At 38.6% G+C, this 24,292-nt stretch overlaps 1 protein-coding gene across 6 annotated transcripts in view; it reads left to right on the top strand.

Annotated features, from left to right (window-relative positions):
- Macrod2 (mono-ADP ribosylhydrolase 2) overlaps nucleotides 1–24,292 on the top strand; it is a 1,826,063-nt gene that overhangs the window by 35,726 nt on the left and 1,766,045 nt on the right. For all 6 annotated transcript variants that reach the window (XM_057781066.1, XM_057781065.1, XM_057781064.1 and 3 more), the window contains exon 3: nucleotides 12,023–12,130. In XM_057781066.1, coding sequence (XP_057637049.1) covers nucleotides 12,023–12,130 — 108 coding nt within the window. The remainder of the gene's footprint in view (nucleotides 1–12,022; nucleotides 12,131–24,292) is intronic.

Below are 24,292 nucleotides of genomic sequence, written 5' to 3'. Positions count from 1 at the left end.
CTCTGTCTCTGCAAGCTTTGGGGCAGGTGACCAACAAATAGTATATTTTTCTATTTTGAAGAATAATTGGAAGAGAATAAATCAGATGAAGTGATGGAGAATGGCTAGAAGCAGGTGGGATTGAGACTGTCTTAGAAACAGAGAAACATTCTCTGTCTTATGTCAGAGAAACATTTTAAAGCAGTGCTATTTACTCTGAAAGCTGAAGATTAGGAAGCAATGTAGAATAAAGAATACTCCAGGCTTGAGGGTAGCCAATGTCCTGGTGAGGTAATGGATGGATTCATGTGCGTTTGCACATCTGTGTGTGCTTGTGTGGAGGCCAGAGGTCTTCCTAAGTCACTACACCTTTTTGAGACATGGTCTCTCACTGGATTTAGAGCGTACAGATTTGACACGACTGGCTGGCCAGTGAGCCCAGTATTCCTCTTGTCCCTGACTTTCAGTATTATGGTTACAGGAACTACCTGCCATGTTCAACATTGTACATAGATGCTGAGGGTCTGAACTTAGGTTCTTATGCTTGAGCATCAATCACTTTACCCACTGAGGCATCCAGCCCCAGGTACTCCATCTTTAAAGAACAATGGTTAATTAATGTTTACTGAATTTTCCTTCCTTCTTTTCTTCCTTTTTCTTTTGTTGTACTTGGATTTGAATATAAAGCCTTATACACACTAGGCAAGTACTCTGGACTGAGATATATTCCTAGACATTTACTTAGTTTTTATTTTGGTATGGCAATCTCACTAAGTTGCTCTGGCCTTTGATTCATGTTCATCCTGCTTAACCTCTTCAGTAGTTGGTATTTTTATGTGTCTGCGCTGCTAGCTTCCTGGTTTTTGTCAATATGTGAAATATTTGAAATGTCATGAACAAACAGGTAATGTTTTTGTTGACATAATACATTTTACTTAGAACATGGAAGCAGAAGGACAAATTCTTCTAGACCTTGTTAGTGCTATGAAGAAAGTAAAATGGATACTGTCACAGACTGAGGAGATGACTGTAGGTAGGACAGCATCAGAATGCTTTCTAAGTGCTGACATTGAACAACTTGGAATTTGATAGTAGATACTCAATGAAAATCGTAAGAGAACCTAGGGCCAGGTTTCATTCGGTTGTGACAAAGAGGTAGAAACCTGTGTAGGATCGTGTAGAGTTTTATATGGTATAATAAGCTTAGGCATTTTCCTTTCCCCCTGGAGCAGTGGAAAACTGTATTATGACATATGAATCATTTGCTTAAATAAAAAAGTCCAGTTAGGTCAGAGCATAAAACCGAATGGAAGTTATTGTTATGAAACAGCTCAGTATGGATTTGGTACTTTGCTCTTTTCTACAATGTTGTCTAAAGAGTCTGATTCCTTCTGTCTTAGTCTTTAATACATCGGATATGGTGTTATTAGTATTTATAGTTTACATCTCCCCAATATCTACCTGTCCATGTTTCTGACCGTGGAAAGAGGGGAAAATGGCTAGCATTTTTCTTTGAATCAGAACAGGAAGGGGCAGATGTCTGTGGTGGAATAAGGACCATTTCATTCTTTTTCTTAGTTTGATGAGCATAATTCTGAATATTAAATAAGGATATAGATTTGATTTCTGGTCTCAGAGGTCACTTAGGATGCGCAGGAGTGTTTGAAATGGGTTAGAGGATGGGGAGCATGTGCTTATACATACACTCAAAAGGAGAACCAGTGTTTGTGTTAATGCTTTTAGTGCCTGCTACCAATCAGTTCATATCATGGCATTTTTCCTCAGGTTATTGTGACATGTTTATGGGTTGACTTTTTTTTTGAAAGGAACATTTTAGTATATGTATGCAGGTAATATTCAATTAGCTTTTGTATATCTTGGTTAGTTAAATTAATTTGGTATAAGGTTTGCTTCATTGATTCTAATATTTGAATTTGTTGACAGATTTAAAAAATATTCAATGTTTATGTCCTTACTTAGATATCTGATACCTTAGCAATATAACCATGAAAACACTGTCAAGTGTAATCTTATGCACTGACTAAAATATAGACAAATTATGTATTTCTCATGATTTTGTCACCTTAAAGCTACCACACTGTTCATTTTATTATATCAGAGAACACACCTATCCTTATGTAAAAAGAATACTTTGCTAACTATGCTGGTTTTTCCTTTGAAATGTATTTTTGTGTGGATACATAGTTGGTTACTTTGGTTAGGGTATGTCACTGATGTAAAGTCTGCTGCTAAAGAGTCTTAAAATTCAGTTTGCTCCTAGTTATTTGAGATATATATATATATATTTGTTAATGTTTATTTTAAAAATTGTATATAAATATATGCAATGGTTTCAAAACAGCTAAACAACTTTATGAAACAAAAATTGAAACACCTAAAATGGGTTGTTAATTTTTTCTAGTACTTTGTGGTGATCGAGAAATGCTTATGATTTTACGAATAATTTCTTTAAGTCTGATATTAATCACCTGCAAATCATTGAAGGAAAAGTCTGAGAACTTGTTGGCTTAGGGATTTAGAAAGATGAATATCCAGATTCTCTAGTAAATTTGCTTATTTCTCTGAAATATCCTAAAATTGGGATCTTATAATATTCCTTAGTGACTGAAGTTGTACTTATCACCTCTAATGTGATTCCTCTGATAATGCTCCTATCTACGTATAGTTGTACAGTCCAGCCTCAGCAGCATCTTGAGCCCTGCCGGCTGCATCTCCTCCTTTATTTGTGACAATGTAGAGAACTTCAGGAAGATACTTTGAGTCAGCAAGTTAACAGTTTTAACTTTGTGTGGACCTTTTTGTCTGTTTGAGACAAGATCTTATTGTATAACCCTAGCTTGGCTTGCCTGGGTCTCCCTACATAGATCCTGCTGGCCATGAACTTGCAACCACCTTCTTGAGTTCTGAGATTGTGGCCATACACCACCAAGCCCAGAAACTTTTATGTTTTGTGAATGAACACGTTGTAGTGTTGGAGCTCTAACCTTACTTCAGATTATGTCAGTGATTTGAAATGTAGGCTAGTAATTTAGAAGAGTGGTCCTTTCTAGTATGTCGAAGAATCATCTTCAAGTCTGCTAAATATAAGATGCCTTGAGCCCTCCTCGGAGGAATTTTGTCTGCTTCTTTGGAACACAGCTGGTGAAACTATCTTAAAAGTTACAGAACAAAAGACAGAGTATTAGGTTTAGCGATTTGTGAAGCAGGAAATTAAAATACCATGTCTACACTGTTAACACTTCTGTATAGGAACTTGGATTAGTTTGGTATATGACTCTATTATTCACTAAAGTATTTTATGTGATTAAGTTGAAAATTTCTTTTATATTGATCTGTTTATTTTGTTATTTCCCCCCATGTTGCATTCATTTTTTCTTGGCTTCTTTCAGTAAATGAATATTTACCATGTGTCAGTAGTTATGCTACGGATCTGGAAGAAGTCAAGAATGGAGAAGACATTGATCTAGGCTGGAAGTTCTCCTCTCCAACATTGAGGATAGTTTGTAAAACAATAGTCTGCATAACACACAGAATGGAGAATTCCAAAATGCCCTTATTGGTTCCTAAAAGAAATAGAAGTTTGCAACGACATGGAAATGTTACAGAACTGGTCTTATTAGCGCAGGATGATGTATAAATAATAAAAATAAGATTAATAAGACAGGCTAGAGCCTGGAAATTTTATCTATTGATTTAATTAATTTTTGTTATAATTCAGGAAGAAGGGATGAATTTGAGATATTTTAACAGTAGAATTGGTAGAATTTTGATCCTCGGTTGGATATAAGCTACGAGAATTAAATATTCCAAATTGTAGGAATCAATGTGACTAATTGGAAGAGTTAAGGAAGATACAGAATCTAATGATCAGGCATGTTCAGATAAACAATGAGTTTTAATCTGATGGCATCTTCAGGTCTTATCCTTTCTGTAGTCATCTCAGCGAATGATCACCTCCTCACTTCTACTGTCTTAAGCCAGGCTTCAATATTTTCCCCTTTTTACTCCTATTTAAATAAAGCAGTATGATTTTACAGTTTGCATTATTTTTAACATATGTAGGTTGCTTGTGACTTAATAATTCTATATTAGTTGAAACTAAAGAAACAATCAGTGATGCATTCAAGGATTTATTGTGAAAGCATTCATATATTATCTTATGATAAGAAATAATTAAATGGATCTCAAAACAGGAAGCTGTTTGACAAATTAAGATATCTATTTGCTGGATGTAGTAAGGCTGGACTCTTAGAATAAGAGGATTATAAGTGATCCCATGTTTTTTAAGAGAAGATTTGAGGTCAACTGGAAGTTCACTTTGTGTGGTCTATCAGGGACACAGATTTTTACACCTTACTTCTCTGTCATGTAATGCATCTAGGCTCAGCTGTAGACATGTTTATATTTTTGTCTTTATTGAAATCATTTTGATGGTCAGTGGTGATGCTGTGACTGTTATATCCAGAAGAACATTTTCTGCCTTGATTCTTGACTGTAACATGTGAAGCTCTTGATAATTTTTTTTTCTAGGTTGCATTTTCTTGTCTGAGTTGTTTACTCTGTATTTTTAATTTACTTTCCATTCATCGTAGGTGTAAAGGTTGCCATATTCAGCATTTTGGCTTTGGTCCATTTTTATTTCAGTTCTACTCTTAATGGTCTCTCATCCAGTGTCATTACCATCTGCCATTTCCTAAACCCAAGTATCTAGGCCTGAATCTCTTTCTTTTGAGAAGATAATTCATATATATGAACATTCTGTAGGAAACTTGGAGCTAACATAATCAATCCTGACACAATTATATTCCTTTCCATATGACCTCTCCTGCCTACATTTCTTCTTAATATTAACCTAGAACAGAAGCCAGCAAATATACCTGGAAATTTCTGGCTTCCCTCCTCCAACAAGACCCCATTCTTTGTAGGTATGTCTCTAGAGTATTATTCCTGGCATTCTTCTCTCCTGTTTCCATTGCCACAGCCTTAGTTTAGCCAAGGTTATTTTGAGAACTTCTTTACAGATCTGTTTCTATTTGAGCTCCTGTCCAATCCTACTTAGTGATTCAATAGGCCATTGACTTTTTTTTTTGCTGGTATTTGGTGAACAGTGGTTATATGTTTTAAGTTGTATAAAACATCTGCCCTGGTGCCAAGTGCAGTTCAGTTAATAAATTATACTACTACTAAGAAATGAACATTTGAGAATAAAGAGAAACCAAGATTGGTAATTGTACTATTTAAGTAATTATCACCATAATTACTTTAAAAAAGTGCTTTACTCATTTTACAGAGCTGTCTCTGTAGCTGTTCATGTAGCTTATAACTGTAATGCCATTAAAGTATTCTCTTCTGGTCATGTCTATTTCATATTCTATTTCTAAATGCCTGTTGTGTTTGGTCGTCTACATCTCAAGCTTTAGGAAATTTTCTACCATAATTTCATTGGCTATATGCTCTACGATGTTAGCTAAGTCTTAGCTCCTTGAATTCCATAGGGTTTTATATGTCTTGTCACTGTGATACCCAGGATTTACTGGACGTTGTAGTCTTGCTTTTCTCTTCCATTTCCCTTTCTGATGTTTGAATGTGCTGTTTCATTGACTTTGTTCCCTTGTCCCATATCCTTTATATTTCTTCTGCAATGTCAAGTCTATTGATCATAATTTATATCTTATGTTTTGATTCATTGAAATTTTCATTTCCAACATTTAGATTTTATTTTAGTTCATTTTCAAAATCATGATTTATTTTCTTCTATCCTGCTGACCTTTTCATTTACACTGCTGAAGAAAATTTTGCCAGTATTTCTTTTATTTTTATGACTTTTCTTTTTGAGTCCTGAATTGGATTCATCTGCTGTTCAGTCCCCTTTAAAGTCATAGATCACGTTTACCACAAGATTTTTTTTTTTTTTTGGTTTTTCGAGACAGGGTTTCTCTGTGGCTTTGGAGCCTGTCCTGGAACTAGCTCCGTAGACCAGGCTGGTCTCGAACTCACAGAGATCCGCCTGCCTCTGCCTCCCGAGTGCTGGGATTAAAGGCGTGCGCCACCATCGCCCGGCGCCACAAGATTTTTGTATTTCTTCCTCTGATGATTTATCTCTTTTAGAACTTTGGAGTTAGTACTTGAGGGGTTATAATATTTTGGAGGAGTTTTGTTGCCTTATATTTTTCATGTTTCTGTTTTGTGATTTGCATATATGTTGATTTAGATAACTATTCTGGATTTATTGGGAATGCTCTTATTGAGTAGTCTGATCATGGAGGTTGAGTCCACAGTACTACCAAATAGTAGAAATACTATTATTGTAATAGTAAAAATATCAGTCAAAATGGCATTTAGAAATAGTATTAAAATTAAATGGAAAAACTACAAAGTTAAAAATTACTTTGGAGTAATAGTGAGGGTACTAACTGAATACAGTAAAGAAGGAGGCAGGGCATGGAAAAATAAAAAAGCAAGATTAAGTAATAGAAAAGAAGAAGAGTGAGGAAAATATTATTGGGGAAAGTGAGAGAGAAAGATAAAAATAATTTTAAAAGGCAAAGGAAACAAAGAAAAAGGAGAATTCCTGGGGTTGGAGGGACCTCAGTTATTAAGGTGACTTGCTGCTCTTCACATAGGACCTGAGTCCAGTTCTCAGCACTCACTTTGGGTGGCTTATGATCAACTGTAACTCCAGTTTCAGGAGGCTCTTCTGGCTTCAGGGTACTTATAAACACATGTTGTGAACACAGAAACATACACGTAAGCATGAGGTAAATATTTACTAAAAATTATTTTCCACTAATGAAAAAGTTCAACAACAAAATAGCTCAAACTTAATAAGGGGAATAAAAATAAAAATAGTAATTTTAAAAAAGCAAGCAAAAAGCTAGTGAGGTCATGTGGTTCTTAGAGGGTAAACTTCTACTGTCACTTTAATAACCTAGCATAATTCCTAACTACAGGTTAGTAGTACCTACTGACAAGTGAACGCAGACTGAGACAATCACAGAAAACTCTAGTTGGTCACTATGCAGAAAACAACTGATCATAGGTGCCCATCCCCATTGGATACAATTAAAACAAAACCCCCAGCACAGGCCAAAGGAACATCCTGGAAGAGGGTCCATAAGACTGTAAGAGCCAAAGGATCAGGAAGTCTGCTGTGAGATTGATTCTCCTAAAAATGACAAAAACTCTACCTATGGTACCTCAATAGCATGACTGCCTAAACAAGTACAACACAGACCTTCCAACATTGTGGGGGGAGGGAGTGAAATCTTATGGAGTCCTTCCCCTAAATACAGAAGTACAGACTGTTGTGTGATATTTTGGTTACATTTTGACAATAAATCTTTCTTTGAATCAGAGAGTAGAGGTAGCCACTAGCTGACCAAAATTAACCCTACAGGATTTGGAGGACTGATTACAGCTAGAGAGATAGGAAGTAGTAACGCAGGGCTTAGAGAGGATCTCAGCAAGGTATTTTGGATGGAGGAAGACGGAAGAGGTAGGTAAAAAATTCAATAAAGTAGAGGATTTCTAAGCAAGATAGTAGCATCAAAGTCATGTTGGAAAAAAATAGCTCATTATGGTTAGTTAAACAATAGAAATGGGTATTTTATTACCTCACTAACTGGTCCTTCAGTCTCTAGGATCCACTTGGTCAATACTCCAGTAATTTTTCTATCAGAGAACTCCAGTTTCATTGCTGCATATACAACCAATGCAGCTCTGCTCCAGCTGCAAATTTTGACCAATTGCCAGTGACATCCATCACTAGGACTGCCATCAATGCATCATGGGAAACCAGGAGGTGATGGAAATCAAGTACAAGCTCTGCATTGTTCTCCAGGCGCTTCACAGTCACCCCTGCATACTCAGAAGGACCATAAAAACTCTAGGTGGAGTTTTCTTAGATTCTTAGACGTTCAGAGCCAACTATCTTCATAAGAAAGCTACACACAGAAGTAAATTACACCATTCCTAAGAGAAGAACAGGACTGGTAAAAGTAAACTGAGAATAGAAATTGGAGCATGTCTAGGAAGCCAGTGCAGAAGGTCTCCAGTTGTAATAAACAATACACTGGCCATTGATTTCATCATTATTTCTCCCCATTTTACTTTTGTTACCCCTACAACTATCCTTATTTGTATAATACTCATGGTCAATGTATCAGGCTGTTCACATGTTTTACTGTTTGTCTGTCTGTCTCATTGTCTTCTTTCATTTTCTTTTCTTTACTCTTACTTTCCCCTCTCGCTGTTACTTTCTTCCTAAAGCCTAGAAGTTGGCATGGTTTATGATATCTGAATGCATATCTTCACCCCTCAGTTTTTAGTCTATCATACCCCCTATTCTCCCTCTCTAATATTTCAACTCTTGTGTCTTTCTCCTTTACCTCCTGTCTAGCAATCTAACACCAATCACTGATATCACCATGATTGTGTCTTTCTTTTTTTTATTTCTACTCACACCCATTAATGAACAGATTAATGTGTATTATACTATTGAGGTCTCCTTCCTCTGTAAAATAATTGGTACTTAAAAAGTGTTTATTTTGTATCAACTGCTGCCCTGTTATCAGAGTGAGTTAACCATTTCATAGTGACTGCTCCAGCAGACAGTACTCAGCCCATGGGGTGGACTAGGAATATAGTCTAATGCCTTGGACACCAATCTAATGGATGAAAGTATCACTGCTGGTGTATTATAACCTGATCTCTTCTGAAGACTGCAGATACCTTCACAGAAATAAAAGAGGCAACCCAAAGCAAGAACAACAAGATTCTTAACCAACAATCTAACTCCAGATGGCAGAAAAACACAAGTAACATGAAAAATCAAGACAACTCATTTCCTCCGGAAATGACCAATCTCGTAATAATAGTCACTGATGAAAATGGGTTTAGGTGAAATTTCTGATGCAGGATTAAAAAGAATGATTATAAATATAAAACAACCCAAAGGAAGCACAAAGAAATTCTAAGAGAACACAAACAGCTGAATGAAATGAGGAAGTCAATTGAAGATTCAAAAATAACATTATATAAAAATAAGTACTGAAGAAAAATCAAACTGAAAAAACCTAAATGATGATAGAAATGAGAAGAAAAACAGTAGGCCAAAAGTTTAGCAGAAAACTTTACCAGTGAAGAATTGTAGCACAGATAATAAAAACCCAGGGGTAGATACTGGGGATCAAGCTGAAGATTAGAAAAGCCAAGCAGCCAAGGCTCTAGAGAATTCTTACCTTTATGAAATCTTCAGACTGAAAAGAGATTGAGTTCCTGTCTCATCCCGCCTTATATTTCTCTCTAGTGCTGGTATTAAAGACATGCACCACCACTGCCTACCCTGTATGGCTGACTAGTGTGGCTAGCTTTGCATTCTGATCTTCAGGTGAGCTTTATTTATTAAAACACAAAATATCACACTAAAGGATTATATGGAAGATAGAATTTCAGAGCTTGAAGACAAAGTAAAAAAACTGGATCATTTAGTCAAGATCAATGATAAATTCTAAAGAAACATATGAATGGAACATTAAAGAACTTGGGGACATCATAAAAAAGCAAAATTTATAAATTGTAGGTATATAGAGTAAGAATTTCATATCACAGGCACATGAAATCTTTTAAATAAGATCATAGAAAATAAGTCTAAAATCTAGGTAAAGAGAACTTCATCCAAATTCTCTTGAATTGGCAACTTTTTCTTGGGGGGCATTTTTCTGTCCAGGTGATTGACAAGCCAGTTAGGATTGTCCCTTACAAGGGTGAGGGGAGGGATGAACAAATGATATAATCTACAATCCTTTTTTTTTTTAAACCACAAAAACCTCTTGATATACAGTGATCTTGTAAAGTTTAGTGCTCTTGGATCCAAGTTTAAATGGTTAATAATTAATGTCATTCTCTGAGGCTCAAGATGTCACATTTCCTTTAACGGCCAGAGTTTGGACTCAAGTCACACTCCATTCCTCTGACTAGTACTTAGCTTCCTGCATTTTCAGCCATTGGTTTGATAAGTTATTGGTTATGAAGGAGGGGTCCAGCCTTAATGTCCTCAAATCCTGCCAACATCTAGCAACTTAACAGCACCACTACAAATGTAGTGGTGTATATAAAACACTCCACAGGGAAATAAGGGCTTAATTTTATAGACCTATTTCTTAAAAGTGGAGAAAAGCTTCTAAGTCTATTTTGTCACCTCTGAAATACAAATAAATTCTGTTTTCTTTGTGAAGTCCTTGCTAATTTAATACCCACTGGAGTTCTGACACTTAACTTCAGTGAGAAGTCTTGTAATTTATAGATTTTCATTGATGCAGATAGTTTGGGTGTCTGCAGAAATCATCAGATATTTATTGTAATCCAGTAAACTTTAACTGGAAATCAGGGTTTTTAAATTTAAAAGTCCTAAGAGTACTAACTGATGGGATGTGAAACTCATGGTCTTGCTGTGTTAGGAATCTCAATTGAATTATCTCCAGTCCATTAGCCTATGGGCATGTCTTTGGGGGTATTTTTTTGATTGGTGATTGATGCTGGAGGACCTAACCCACTGTGGGTGGTTTGATGCCTTGGCATGGACCCTCAGCTGTTTAACAAAAGTAGCTGAGCAAGTCAGAGAAAGCAAGGCTTAATCAGTGTTCTTCCTTGGTCTCTGCTTCAGTTTCTGCCCACCCCCCAGGCTTCTGATTTGAGTTCCTAGTCTGACCTTTCCGGGTGGTGGACTCTTAAGTGTAAGAAGAAATAAAACCTTTCCTTCTCCTGGTTGGTTTTGGTCATGATGTTTATTATAGCAAGAGAGAAACCAAGCTAGGACAGTCTCAAAGACAATTTAGGTACTTCAAAACCTATTACCTGTTATCTCCCAAATACTTGAAGATTACATGCTCATTTGAGAATGTTTTAGTGAGTGGATAGCATTATAGTTCTCCATAAAAGATATACATATTTCATAAATACTTAAGTTTATGTTTTTCTAAAATATGGTATTTATATATAATCTTTGTGTATTTTAAGATATGTTTCTTTGTTAAGTGGGTTTACTTTGTCTTAAAATAAGTGACAATTCAAATTCTCTCAAGTACGTAACAATGCGTCAGATTTTAGAGCAGCTTGCTGGCTCTGTGTTTTTTATGCTGCTATTTTTCTTGCATAGTAACATTGCCTTGCAGAGCAAAAGGTTAAATACAATGTGGTAAGGAAAGAACATTTTCACAAATTCATTTCTTCTCTTTGAGGTGTTCTACCCTGAGGGACATCTTTTTAAAGGTAGCAAAGAGTTGAACCTAAATGGTCAAATAAAGGTTTCATATGGTCCTTTTAAGTAACAGGGGGAAGTAGAAATGAGCTCCTTCACTCGGAAATATGTTTTCTTTCTGTTTTGCACATCTCTTTTCCTTATGAGTATAATAGAACATAATTTCATCTTCAAATGATAGCATCAAAATAAAATTGATGTTAATTTTCTTAATGATCAAAGATATTGCCCAAAGTTGCTCAAAACTTCCACCTGACCACTGGTATAGATAGTGCATTTATCTTGAAAATAAAATATAAATAGAGAATAAATCACATCCCTGATACTTTCATATATTTTTAAATTTTCTTTGTAACTCTGTATTTCATATTGGCTTTTATAGTTGTCCTGATTAGAAAGTAGTTGCTTAGTTCTCAGAGATATGGCTTAGTGAGTAAAAGTTCTTTCCATTTAGTCATGAGAACCTGAGTCTGAATCAGAACCCATATAAAATAGCCAGATCTGTTTGAGTTCCTATAATGGAGAGATAGAAGCAGAGATAGACCTCAGAAGCTGAGGTCCAGCTGGCTTGGCACATGAAGTGGTAGAAAGACTCTGTGTGAAAACAAGCTGGAAAGTGAAGGTGGTCCTGTGCCCTCCACACTTGCACCATGGAACAGTAATACACCCCCTAACATGAACACACACATACATGTACACAAAAAGATCTTGATTAAATTTAGATATTACCCTTAATATATATATATATATATCTTTTTATTACAGAAGAAAATACTCAGGAAACACCACAAATGAAGAAAAGTTTGAGTGAAAAGGTTTCTCTCTATAGGGGTGACATCACCTTGCTAGAGGTGGACGCAATAGTCAATGCGGGTGAGTGGTTTACTTTTCTCTATTTTCTTTGCTATATCTTTATGATTTCAAAAATTTTCTATACTGTATGGGTATAGAAATGCCTTGTCTTTTTCTTTATGATTTTATTGAGAATTTATTTTATGTATCTGATTAAGATTTTCGGGTTATGGAGAAGTAATAAACTGTCGTAAAGAGTTCTTCAGAAAGAATTTTAGTAATTATATGATTACTGGTTTCATGCTTGAGTTAAAGAGAAGTAGTAGTTCAACTAGCTTTTTCTTTCTTTTTAGTAAGTCCTAAAGATACAATTAGATTATATCAGCCAAAAGAGAAATGTGTAGAAATTATTACTGATTTCAAACCTCACTTATTTGTAAGTTTTCATTTTTATTATAAAGTGCATTTTACTGGTATATTTTAATGTATAATTTTCTTCTTTGAATATTGAAGGAAATATGACAGCATATTAGTTATGTTGTTCTTGTCTCCTATATATTTTCTTGTGTTGTGATATATCAAAAGGTTGTAACAATTGTGATCCTATAAGAGGGAATTATGATTTGTGTTTTAGAAAGTTAAACCCCTTTCTAGGTTGAAAGTGTCAAGCAATAGTAGGTCTAGATTTAGATAAAGGCAGCCTTTAATCTTGAACTCTTTAATAGAAGAGGATGGTGACCATGGAGAGTCAAAGAGAACTGAAATAGGAAGAACTATTTGACCTAGCAGATCTTTAAGTATCTGAAAATTTCAAACAGAAAAAAAAAAAAAGATGTAAAAGAAGTACAGACAGCTTTGCCTGTGGGGAACTGAATGATGGTATTAGACAGGTGGTTTCTTACCGGAGTCATTAGTGAGTGGTGGTTTTCATTAATCATGTGTCTTAAAATTCAGGGGTTTAGAACAAGGAGAGAACATGGATTTGAGTTTGGTGGAATCTTTGACCCAGGCTTAACCTGGGTAAATGGAGACAGAAAGTTCGGGTGTAAGACAACAGAGTGGGAATTTGGACTGTCATTTGTGTCAGCCTTAGCAGAGACTGCAAGATGGTCACCACTGAGTTTTCTGCAAGCCAAGAGAAATAATGCTAATTTACAGCTAGGCATCTCTCAGAACTCCAAAGAATGGGTGGGATTGCTTGACTGCCATTGTTTTCCAGAAGTGTTCAGGGTTCAGGTAAGTTCAGTGTTGTCTCAAGGTTACCTCGGGTGATGTAAATCCACACAGGGTGGTAGGAACAAGATTTGGAGGTGAACAAGTAAGAACTGGAAGATCCCGATTCAGCATGTGGCAGAGATCTTGGGGTCTAGATGGAAGGCTGGGAGTCTTGTGAGCTTGCTCTTCCTGCAGAATTGCATGTCAGTCGCTTTGTATGTACAAGTTTTGCCATAACCAAAGCTCAGTATTCATCTTCTTCTAATGCTTCTTTGCTTTGTTTCTCCTCTGATGCTTCTGTTGCCTCTTTGAGATGTCATTTCTTATTCAAAAAGGAGTGTGGATTGTTTGATCTCTCTACCCAGTCTAGCTCCTTTTTTTTGTGGGGGTTTGATTTTTCTCCTGTCATCTCACAGGCTCAGATCTTCCTAATATGTAGATCCCATGTTTGCTTTGTTTCTATTTTTTGTTTCAAGCTGTTTTACTCTGATCTATGGGGCCTCTGGAGAAACCAGGGTCTTGGAAAGTATCTCATGAACACGGGTACAGAATTCGGGTTAGGTATCCCTGTGATTAGTAAGTGAGCGACTATGCCAGAATTTCTATAAGTGTATAAACTTTAATTAGAAATATTTAAGATTTAAAGGTTTTTGTAAATGTACCACCAACATTCGAGTATTATTTTTGAAATTTTTAATCAATGATTCTAGTTGCTTCTTTTTTTTCCTTATTTAACATAACATTGAATTTACCTTGTTAAATTGATAGTGACAATGACTTTTCTTGGGTTCTATTCACTGCGTTTTTTTCCTCTCCATGAAGCACAAACTGGTACCCTTTTAATTTATTCTTTCACCTCCCAAAGCAATGTCTTGACTTTATGCTTTTAAGAGATATTCAGGGCTGCCACCTGGGGTATTGTTGGTGTCCAAGGGCTATGCTGCTGTGGGGAGATGCAGACCTGGGTGGCCTGCACTGCCACATGGGGCCATGAGACAACTGGGCCCAGGCTATTGTCTAGAGCTGTGTCTGGGTCTGTGGTCCTGCCACAGCCGGGGGTCTGCGTTGATATCCCTGGCCCATGTTGCCACTAAAGGCCACACAGATGCCCACTGTCTAGACCACAATCTGTGATCATGTTGGTGTCTGTGTGCTGTTCTGTCACCAGGATGAAGTCAGTTTGAGTGGCCAACACCATTATCTGGGGCCATGGAGTCATTCAAGTCAGGGCTATTGCTGAGGGCCATGCCTGAGTTCATAGTCCTACAACAGCAGTTGATGTCTACAGCTTCCGTTACCAGTGGGGGCCGCGTGGATAACTGGGGTCTGGTCAGCTACCTGCGATCATTGTCCATGTCTGAAGATCATGCTGCTGCCATGACCATGCTGATCTGGGTGGCCTGTGCTGCCACCTCAGGCCATGGTGGTGTCTGGGCCTGAACTGCTGCTGAGGACCATGTCTGGGTCCATGGTCCTGCTCTAACTGGTTTCTGTAATGATGCCCATAGTCTGTGTTATCATGAGCGGTCATTGGAAACCCACGTGGTGAGCTAGCTTCGCCCTTCACTGGCCCTGGGATAGCTGGCCCTGCCCCTCTCTGGATACTGCAGCAAGAGAGCTGGCCCTGCTCTTCAGGGTAGAACTCGCCTTCCACATCCAGGGAAGAAGGCTCCTCTTCTCACCTCAGGCATGTACTTCACCTGGGCAGCATACTAGAGCTGACCCTGTGGTTAGGGATGTAGATGAGCCTGTCCTGGGGGTGTGAGAGAAACAGTTGACTTCCTTACCTCTGTCATCTACCATGTGGTGGCATAGGTAGGAGAAGATGCCCTCTCCCCTCTGCTCCTTGCTACCTACAACAGGCAAGAGAGCTAGCCCTGAGGTCTGAGAGTGAGAGAATCAGCCCTACCTCTCACCAGCTACAGCACATAGGAGAGTGGGCCCTGCACCCCACCTGGGCAGCACACTGGAGCTGACCATGTTGTCAGGGGTACAGGTGAGACAGCCCTACATCTACCTATCCCCTTTGTATTCCTCCTACAGCAACTGGGAGTGAGGGTTCTGCACCCAGCCTGGTGGGTGAGCCTGAGGACCTGAGAGCGGGAGAACTGTTCTTGCGCCTTGCTGCACTGGGTGAGCTAGCCAAGGCAGGGCCGGAGAGCTCACACCCTGGTGGTGAGGATGCTGAGAGCTGATAGGTTAACCAACTCAACTACCACCCAGGCCCAGAACCAGGGCTATGAGTTAGTCCACCCAACGTCCACATTATCTATGGACTGTTAAACATGTGAAGGGGATGGACCTACGGATCCAAAACAGCACAGACGGTCTCCATAACACAGAACAACAGAGAGCCAGAGGAAGTCAGAAGCCTTGAGCCAGACCAATGACCCTTGGAAATGACAATGAATGTACTAAAGGTAACTCTGTGATGGGCCACACTACAGCTTCCACAATGAGAGTCTTTTTCTTATTTTTCTTTTTCTTTTAAATTTTGTTTCGTTTTAGGGGGAGCATACAAGGACAGAGGGCAGATGCAAGGGGCCAGGGAGAAAAGTGAAGTCAGAAAACATGATGTGAAACCCACAAAGAATCAATAAAAATTAAAAAAAAATAAGAAAGAGATATTCAAGCTGTATATGTGTTAAATTGAACTTTATAGAATTGATTTTATCGTACCTATAATAGCATATTCTGTGCTGGGAACTTGATACAGTGAAGCAGTTTGGCTTTGGTTTTTAAAAATCATTTATTTAATCAATTAATAAAATATTTATTGGGTAATTTTTATTGACATAAAATAAAGTATTGTTAGGAAAACATCCTTAAGTCACTATTTTGCTTCTTCTTCATTTTATCTTGCCTTTCCTTGTATGTGTAGTTTTCTCATAGATGTTGAGTTAGTGTACATGATTATGATGACTTAATCTAAAGATAAAAATCAACTTTTTTATCCTTCTACCTCTCTGGCTGTGATGATTGTAATTTGGCTCTGTTCACATGGGCTGGCTCAGGTAGATCCTGGGTGGATGGGGAAGAAATACCAAATGTACAGGTAATGGCTCTATTACAGCTCTCTGCTGTGCAGTTTGTTGGCCTGGTATGAGAAGAGAGGCACAGCTGTTGACTTTCAGGCATACAAGGCCACATGACAGAAAATCCCAGAGCCACCACCAGCAAGAGGCAGGCTTCCAGTCAAGGTAGCAAGGCTTCTCTGCAGTCACTTTCTGCCTGACTGCCAGTTCTTTCATGACCACATTAGCATATTCAAACAACTGATCTTTATAACTCTGAATAGAAGGAGTCGATGTTTTAAAGTTTTTAATCAAGTGTTTGTTGAAATTCTTTAAATGTTACCTGAGATAAGCCTCTTCTTTATTGTTCCTTCTAGGAAGCTGCACTTATGTGTATGTTTTAATAAAAGAAGTTGTAATAAGTTTGATATTAGCTAGCAGAGAAATAGCACACATTAAGAGTCAGGCAGATGTAGGTTCCATGTCAGGTTCTTATACTTAGGACTGTTTTATTTTAAGTTTTATTTTGAAGTTATAGTGAATTGAAAGAAAAGAAAGAAATAAGAGTTCTATGTAAGGTCCCAGCAATGGCAGTATCATGTAACCTGTAGCATAATATAAGACCTAGGAAATTGTTACCTGTATCTTCTTATCAGTATTGATAGAAATATGTTCGGTGTTGCAAAAAGAGACTGTCACTCAATTGAAGTGTCTGGACAAGGCAAACTTTACTCTTTATCAAGAGGGTGTGCTTGGAAAAGCAAACACACTGAGACAGGAAGGGCATCTTGGTTTTATTCTAAGGAAAGTGGTGACTGTATCTTTTCACCATTGACTGGGCACTGACCTCACAGTCTGTTCAGTTGGCTAGTCAGAAAAAAAATTGGCAGAACCAGAGATGAAGGAGGAAGGAGAAGGGTCTCTGCCAGTACGTGCAGTAGGATCAAAACCCAGTGCCATTATTCTTGACTTCTCAGCAGTTCTCATTGTTCAGCGAATCTGGTTTTATCCCATGCTTTTTCAGACCCAGTCCAGCTGGCCTTGGTGAGTTCCCGATAGATCATCCCCATTGTCTCAGTGTGTGGGTGCACCCCTCACGGTCCTGAGTTCCTTGCTCGTGCTCTCTCTCCTTCTGCTCCTGATTTGGACCTTGGGATTTCAGTCCGGTGCTCCAATGTGGGTCTCTATCTCTGTCTCCTTTCATCGCCCGATGAAGGTTAATATCCAGGAGGATGAATAACAAAACCCAGAGTTAGATATTGGGAAAAATGCTGAGAGATCAGAGAGAAGAAGGAACAAAACCATGTTCACCTTAGCTCTCAACGTCCCTGCTGAAAGAGACTGAGTTCCTATTTTCTTCTGCCTTATCACTTCCTCTATCTACTCAGTCATATCACTTCCTGTCTATCTATAAAGACATCTATTGTTAGCTAATAGTTAGCTCCAACCTCTGATTATCAGGAAAGCTTTATTTGTACAAACAAGATATCACCACATTCCCCCTTTATTGTCTAAAAATTAAAAAAGGTTGTAACTAATATAAGAAAAACTATATTCAATAAGTATACACAGTAACTATATACAATATATACAGGCAATGAAAACATCAATAATGTCTAGTCCACTAACAATTGACAAGTTGAGAGAAAATATCCATATCTATCTTATCTTGGTGAGTTCACAAGTTGTACCTAATTAACTTTCTAGTCTAACTTGATTTACCAAAACTATCTTTTTATTTGTCTCAATCTTATACACTTTACATTTCTTTATTGAATTTTTTTGAATCTGGTAACAAGGAAAACTATAACTATAATGTCTTCAACTCCATCAGAGACCCAAGAAGAAAATAATTTTTACCTGAGTAAGCAGGAAGTACAAGCAAGTGACTTCCAAAAAATATGAGAAATGACAGAAACAGCTGTCTGCCCAGACAGTCATACAAGGTCTCTAGCAGCGCTGGGGCATTAATCTTTGGCCTATAGGGCTAGCATATCTGACAGACTATTTTGTGAAGCAGAATATTATGAAGGGCTGTCCTACCTTGTCTCGGCAAAGTTTGACAGTCCTTTATTTGTGTCCTGCCTGTCCAATTTGTACAGCATACTGTCAGCAGTCAAGGCAACAGTACTTTCTTACCCAGTGACTAACCTTTGCCACAAAGAGCATAAAGTCCATGTAGAGTTACTTTAATGCCCATCATCTTCTCTGTAGTAGATTGGTGCTGCAGACATGTCTCACTGTCATAAAAAAGGTACCTAGGTTATTAAAAGATCTTAAATGCCTTATTTTGTAGATCTCTGAAGTGTTTGAAGATAACCTATCTAAAATATCTGTTTGACCTTGAAAACATACCTAATATGACTACAAGTTCAATTGTAATAGGTGACTAATTGCTAACCTGCATTTCTTTATTATCTTAAATAGTTGGTTATAACTTTCAAGTGCTAGAAATCTGCAATACATTGTTAAATGACTTGTGTAAGTACCATAGCTTGAACAAGATTAGAAATGTATGTACACTATGTTCTAACAAAAGTAGTCTCTTATTTATGTCAATATACAAAAAATCCAAGCCAATGTATAATATTTAAAACTAGTAGTTGCTATTTTAGTTTAAAAGTAGAATCAATAATGTACTTTTTAATCCTATTTTATATTCCCTCTCATTTCTTTTCAGAGTAGATTCAATAATCTACCCTTGTATCCTATATCTATATCCTCCCTTTTTTGAAACAAGAACTCTGAATCTAATCTCCTTTGTTCAACTTTCTCCCTGCCTGCAACCAATAACAACTTGTAACCAACCCTCCCTAAACAATGACAAATATCCATAACCCATTGAACAACCAAAAATCACCCACCCCACCTCTTGGGAATGTGGGCATTGAATTCTTATATTTACTTCTTGCTTTCTGGGGGCAGCAACTTCTTTAGGGGATTCTGAAAAGAAAAAATTGAGTTAATTGTCAAGTCTTGGGAGAAGCAGCTGCATCATTTGTTGTTCAGCCAAGTCTCTGAGTAATCTCAAAGTGCATGACTTTTCTCAAGTCCTGGCTAGAGCGTCTGTAAAGCTGGATCATCTCAGCTAGCCTCCTTGACATTCTCCTAAGCCATCTGTAGTCCAAAGTTAATCTTTAGGTGATGTTTTTCAGCTTAGTGGTGTTATCATAGTCCTGGTGGAACTGTGGTTGTAGGGCCCCATCCTCCTTTAAAATTTTCTTTTACATTTATTTTACTTTAAAATATTACAATCTCAGTTCCCTCTTCCTCCCCTCTTTTCACTCTCCCACTTCCCCCACTCCCCATTCAGTCCTCAGAGAGGGTGAGGTCTCCCATGGAGAGTCAACAAAGTCTGTCAAGTCCCTTGAAGCAGGAACAGGGCCCTCCTCCCTGTATCTATGCTGAGCAAGGTATTCCTTCGCAGAAAACAGACTCAAATAGCCAGTTCATACACTAGGGATAAATACTGGTTCCATAGCCAGTGGCCCTACAAACTGCCCAAGCCACACAGCTGTCACCCACATTCAGAGGACCTAGTTTGGTCCTATGTGGGTTCCTAGCTGTCAGTCCAGAGTCTGTGAGCTCCCAGTAGCTTGTGTCAGCTCCCACTAGCGTGGGTCAGTTAGACCCATCATATTGTTGACTCCTTTGCTCATATTATCGCTCCTCCATCTCTCTGACTGGACTCTAAGAGCTCCACCCAATGCTTAGGTGTGGATCTCTGCATCTGTTTCCATCAGTTACTGGACAAAGATTCTATGATGACAATTAAGATAGTCATCAGTCTGCTCACAGGGGAAGGACAGTTAAGGCACCCTCTCTACTATTGCATAGAGTCTTAGCTGGAATCATCCTTGTGGATTCCTGGGAATTTACCTAGTTCCAGGTTTCTTACTAACCCCAAAATGACTCTCTCTAGCATGATATCTCTTCCCTTGCTCTCCTTCTCTGTCCTTTCCCCAACTCGACCTTCCAAGTCCCACATGTTCTGCTTCCCCCTGATAGAAATAAGCCATCCTCCTTTTGGAGACTTCAAATGTCACTGTTAGGCATTGTCTTGGTTCACTGCAGAACACTTAAACATTTTAAATGTCATGTGGAGCAGATCTCAAAGAGGTTAAAGGATCAATATGTACATTCAGAGTACAGAAACTTAATTCCTAGTTACCTGGTAGAGACTAAACCCTAAAATTATGTACAGGAAGCTAGATGAAACCTTTTTCTAGAATTAGTTAGTATTCTATATGACTATTAATATAATGATAAAAACTTTAAAAATGTGTTTTATGTACACAGTGTTCAGCCTCCATGTACGGCTGCAGGCCAGAAGAGGGCGCCAGATCTCATTACAGATGGTTGTGAACCACCATGTGGGTTGCTGGGAATTGAACTCAGGACGTCTGGAAGAGCAGTCAGTGCTCCTAACCTCTGAGCCATCTCTCCAGCCCCTAAAAATGTGTTTTAATCTTATAAAAACATAGCAAGGAATTTGTGGGGACATGATTTGTTACAGCAATAAAATACTCAGATTAACATTCTTCCAATCTCAGAAATAAACCATATATTAATATTTGTTTTGGGGAAAAATGTTATAAGGTATTATAAAGAACAGTCACTGAACATTCAGGTTGCTCAAGAATAGGGCAAAACAGCTGCTGATCTTTCAGAGGCACCAACAGCCCTACCTTTAAAATGGTTGATGGACAAACCTGTATGGGTTGTGCAATGACTTTTAACAACAGAGAAACTTCAGGTCTTGGAATTCTCCTGTATTTGTTGTTAAAAATAAATCTGGAGCCGGGCAGTGGTAGCACATACCTTTAATCCCATCACTTGGGAGGCAGGTGGATCTCTGTGAGTTTGAGGCCAGCTTGGTTTACAAGAGCTAGTTCTAGGACAGCTAAAGCTACACAGAGAATCCCTATCTCAAAAAATCAAAAAATAAAATAGAAAGAAATGAAGGAAGGAGGGAAGGAAGGAAGGAAAGAAAAAAGAAAGAAAAAGTGATAAAACATTATTTATAATTGATATTACATAAGTCCCATCTAAGTTAGTTGTCTTTTCATTTATTTGTTCCATTATCATATAGAGACCTAAATCCTTCCATAGTGTTTCCCATTTTTTATACTTTGTATTCTTTTTTTATTAATTAATTTATTTAATTATTAAAGATTTCTGCCTCTTCCCCGCCACCACCTCCCATTCCCTCCCCCTCCCCCAATCAAGTCTTCCTCCCTCCTCAGCCCAAAGAGCAAGCAGGTTTCTCTGCCCTGTGGGAGGTCCAAGGACCACCCACCTCCATCCAGGTCTATTAAGGTGAGCATCCAAACTACCTGGGCTCCCACAAAGCCATTACGTGCAATAGGATCAAGAACCCATTGCCATTGTTCTTCAGTTCTCAGTAGTCCTCATTGTCCGTTATGTTCAGCGAGTCCGGTTTTGTCCCATTCTTTTTCAGACCCCGGCCAGCTGGCCTTGGTGAGTTCCCGATAGAACATCCCCTTTGCCTCAGTGTGTGGGTGCACCCCTCGCGGTCCTGAGTTCCTTGCTCGTGCTCACTCTCCTTCTGCTCCTCCTTTGGATCGTGAGACTTCAGTCCAGTGCTCCAAAGAATTCTTTTTTTAACTAATCCCTTCCTTTAAGAAATCCCAATTGTCTTATAAATCTGCCAACAATGTCAGTGTACTATGAGACATAGCATGTCTAGTGCTACAAATATTCTCTGTCCTCTGGTCCCGAAGCCACTTATAAAATAACCACTCTGAGGCTTAATGTTAATTACATATTTTTTGGCCTATTAGCTCAGGGTTAATATTAACTACCTCTTACAACTTAAATCAACCCATAATTCTTGTCTATATTTAGCCACGTGGCTTAGTACCTCACTCAGTGAGGCATTCTCATCTTGCTTCCTCTGTGCCTGACTGGTGACTGCATCTCTGCCTTTCCTCTTCCCAGAATTCTCTTAGTCTGGTTGCCCACCTGTACTTCCTGCCTGGCTACTGGCCAATCAGGGTTTTTTAAAACCAACACGAGAGACAAATGTTTACAGTGTACAAAAAGATTATCACACAGCACTTGTCTGAGCTGAAAACACAGGCAGTGAGCAGCTTGACTGAGGATAGCTGTGACTACTAGCCATGTAGCCCTGAGCTGTGAGTAGCAGCCGGAGGAGAGGGAGTGGGGATGGATGGATGGATGGAGGGAGGGAGGGAGGGAGGAGGAGGAGGAGGAGGAGGAGGAGGAGGAGGAGGAGGAGAGTGAGGGAGGGAGGGCTGTCTGAAAAACACATATGTGGAAAAAGTACGTGTGGTGGGGGGGCTGCCTGAAGGCAGAGACAGCTGGGTCTAGGGCAGATAAGTCCTGTGGCATTTGGAGCCCAGGTGCTTCTGGAGTTTGGATGGCAACTGGAGACTCTTTCAAAGAGGTTACAACAGGAAAATCCCAAACTCCCTCAGAAGCTTGGGAAAAAAAAAAGAAAGAAAGCCGAGCAGGGCAGGGCAGGAGCCCTATATGGAGCTCTTGTCTGCACTGGTGGCTGCAAAGTAACAGTCTAGTGTCTTTTTTTTTTTTTTTTTTTGAATTCCTGCCTTTAAGTTGGGTACCAATATGTAGCAAAAGTTCTAATAGGTCTTAATAATAAAAACCTAGGGTCAGATATTGGGGAAAATGCTGAGAGATCAGAGTCAAAGGAGCAAAACCACAGCCACCTTACCTCTTCCCAGCCCAAAAGAGACTGAGTTCCCTTTTCTACCTGCCTTATCACTTCCTCTCACCATTTAGGCATATCACTTCCTGTCTGTCTGTACAGACTTCTAGACCTCTATGGTTACTTGTGGCTAACTTTGTCCTCTGATCTTCAGGCAAGCTTTATTTGTACAAACAAGATATCACCACAGACACAAGTTTTATAGTATTTGATAGGAAAATTTCATAGTGATATTTCTTATAGTACTGAGAATCACATTCAGCCCTTGAGTATTTAGTAAACACTTTACCAAGTGAGGTACACCATGGCCTGGGGAATTGATACTTATATACTCCTGCCATCTAGAGTTTAGATTCTACCATTTTATCCTTCACTTTTAAGTGTGTTATGTATGTATAGTTTAATCCCATGTATGGATTCATGCAACCATTACACAATTTAGGTACACAGAACCAATTAATTAATGACATTTTCTCATTTTACATACTAATCCCAGTTCCCACTCCCTCCCTTCCTCCTGTTCCCTCCACTTTACCCCCTACCCCACTCCCCATCCACTCCTCAGAGAGAGAGGGTAAGGCTTCCTAAGGGAAGTCAACAAAGTCTAGCACATCACTTTGAGGCAGAACCAAGGCCCTCTATATCTAGGATGAGCAAGGAATCCCTTTAAAGAGAATAGGTTCCAAAAAGCCAGTACAAGCAGTAGGGATAAATCCTGGTCTCACTGCCAGTGGCCCCACAGTGTCCCAGCCATACAACTGTCACCCACATTCAGCGGGGTCTTGTTTGGTCCTACGCTGGTTCCCGTACTGTCAGGCTGGAGTTGGTGATCTCCTATTAGCTCAGGTAGGCTGTTTTTAAAAGACAGTCTTTTAATCCCTAGTCTTTACCTATATAAAGTGGGGATGATACTGGAAGCAAAGATCAGAGAAAATCATAAGTAATGTGTAGGAACTATGTAGTTCAGTGTGACACATGATCTGCACTTTGGTATAATTTAACTGTCACACTTATTAATGTCTGGCTTGGAGTGGATTTTACTCCTGATGTCTTCTCTGAGAGAGCTCAGCACAGAAGAGCCTTCCACAGTCAGCTGCATTCCACTGACTTCCAATGCGTGCATCCATTTCTAGTGGGCAGCAGACGCTCCAGCCAGAGAAGCTGTCTTCTTCCCGAGTAGTTTTCCAAACAACACATATTTGAACATGAATTGTACAATTACTAATTACGTTATTCAAATTTGAGTTCATAAAGAAGCATTTTTTTTTTCTAGTGAAAACACCCAGTATTTACCATGAGTAA

Source organism: Chionomys nivalis, chromosome 9 (assembly GCF_950005125.1).
Source record: "Chionomys nivalis chromosome 9, mChiNiv1.1, whole genome shotgun sequence".
Lineage (NCBI taxonomy): Eukaryota > Metazoa > Chordata > Mammalia > Rodentia > Cricetidae > Chionomys > Chionomys nivalis.
The sequence above is the reverse complement of the archived record's forward strand: the minus strand, read 5'-3'. Positions and strand labels throughout refer to the sequence as shown.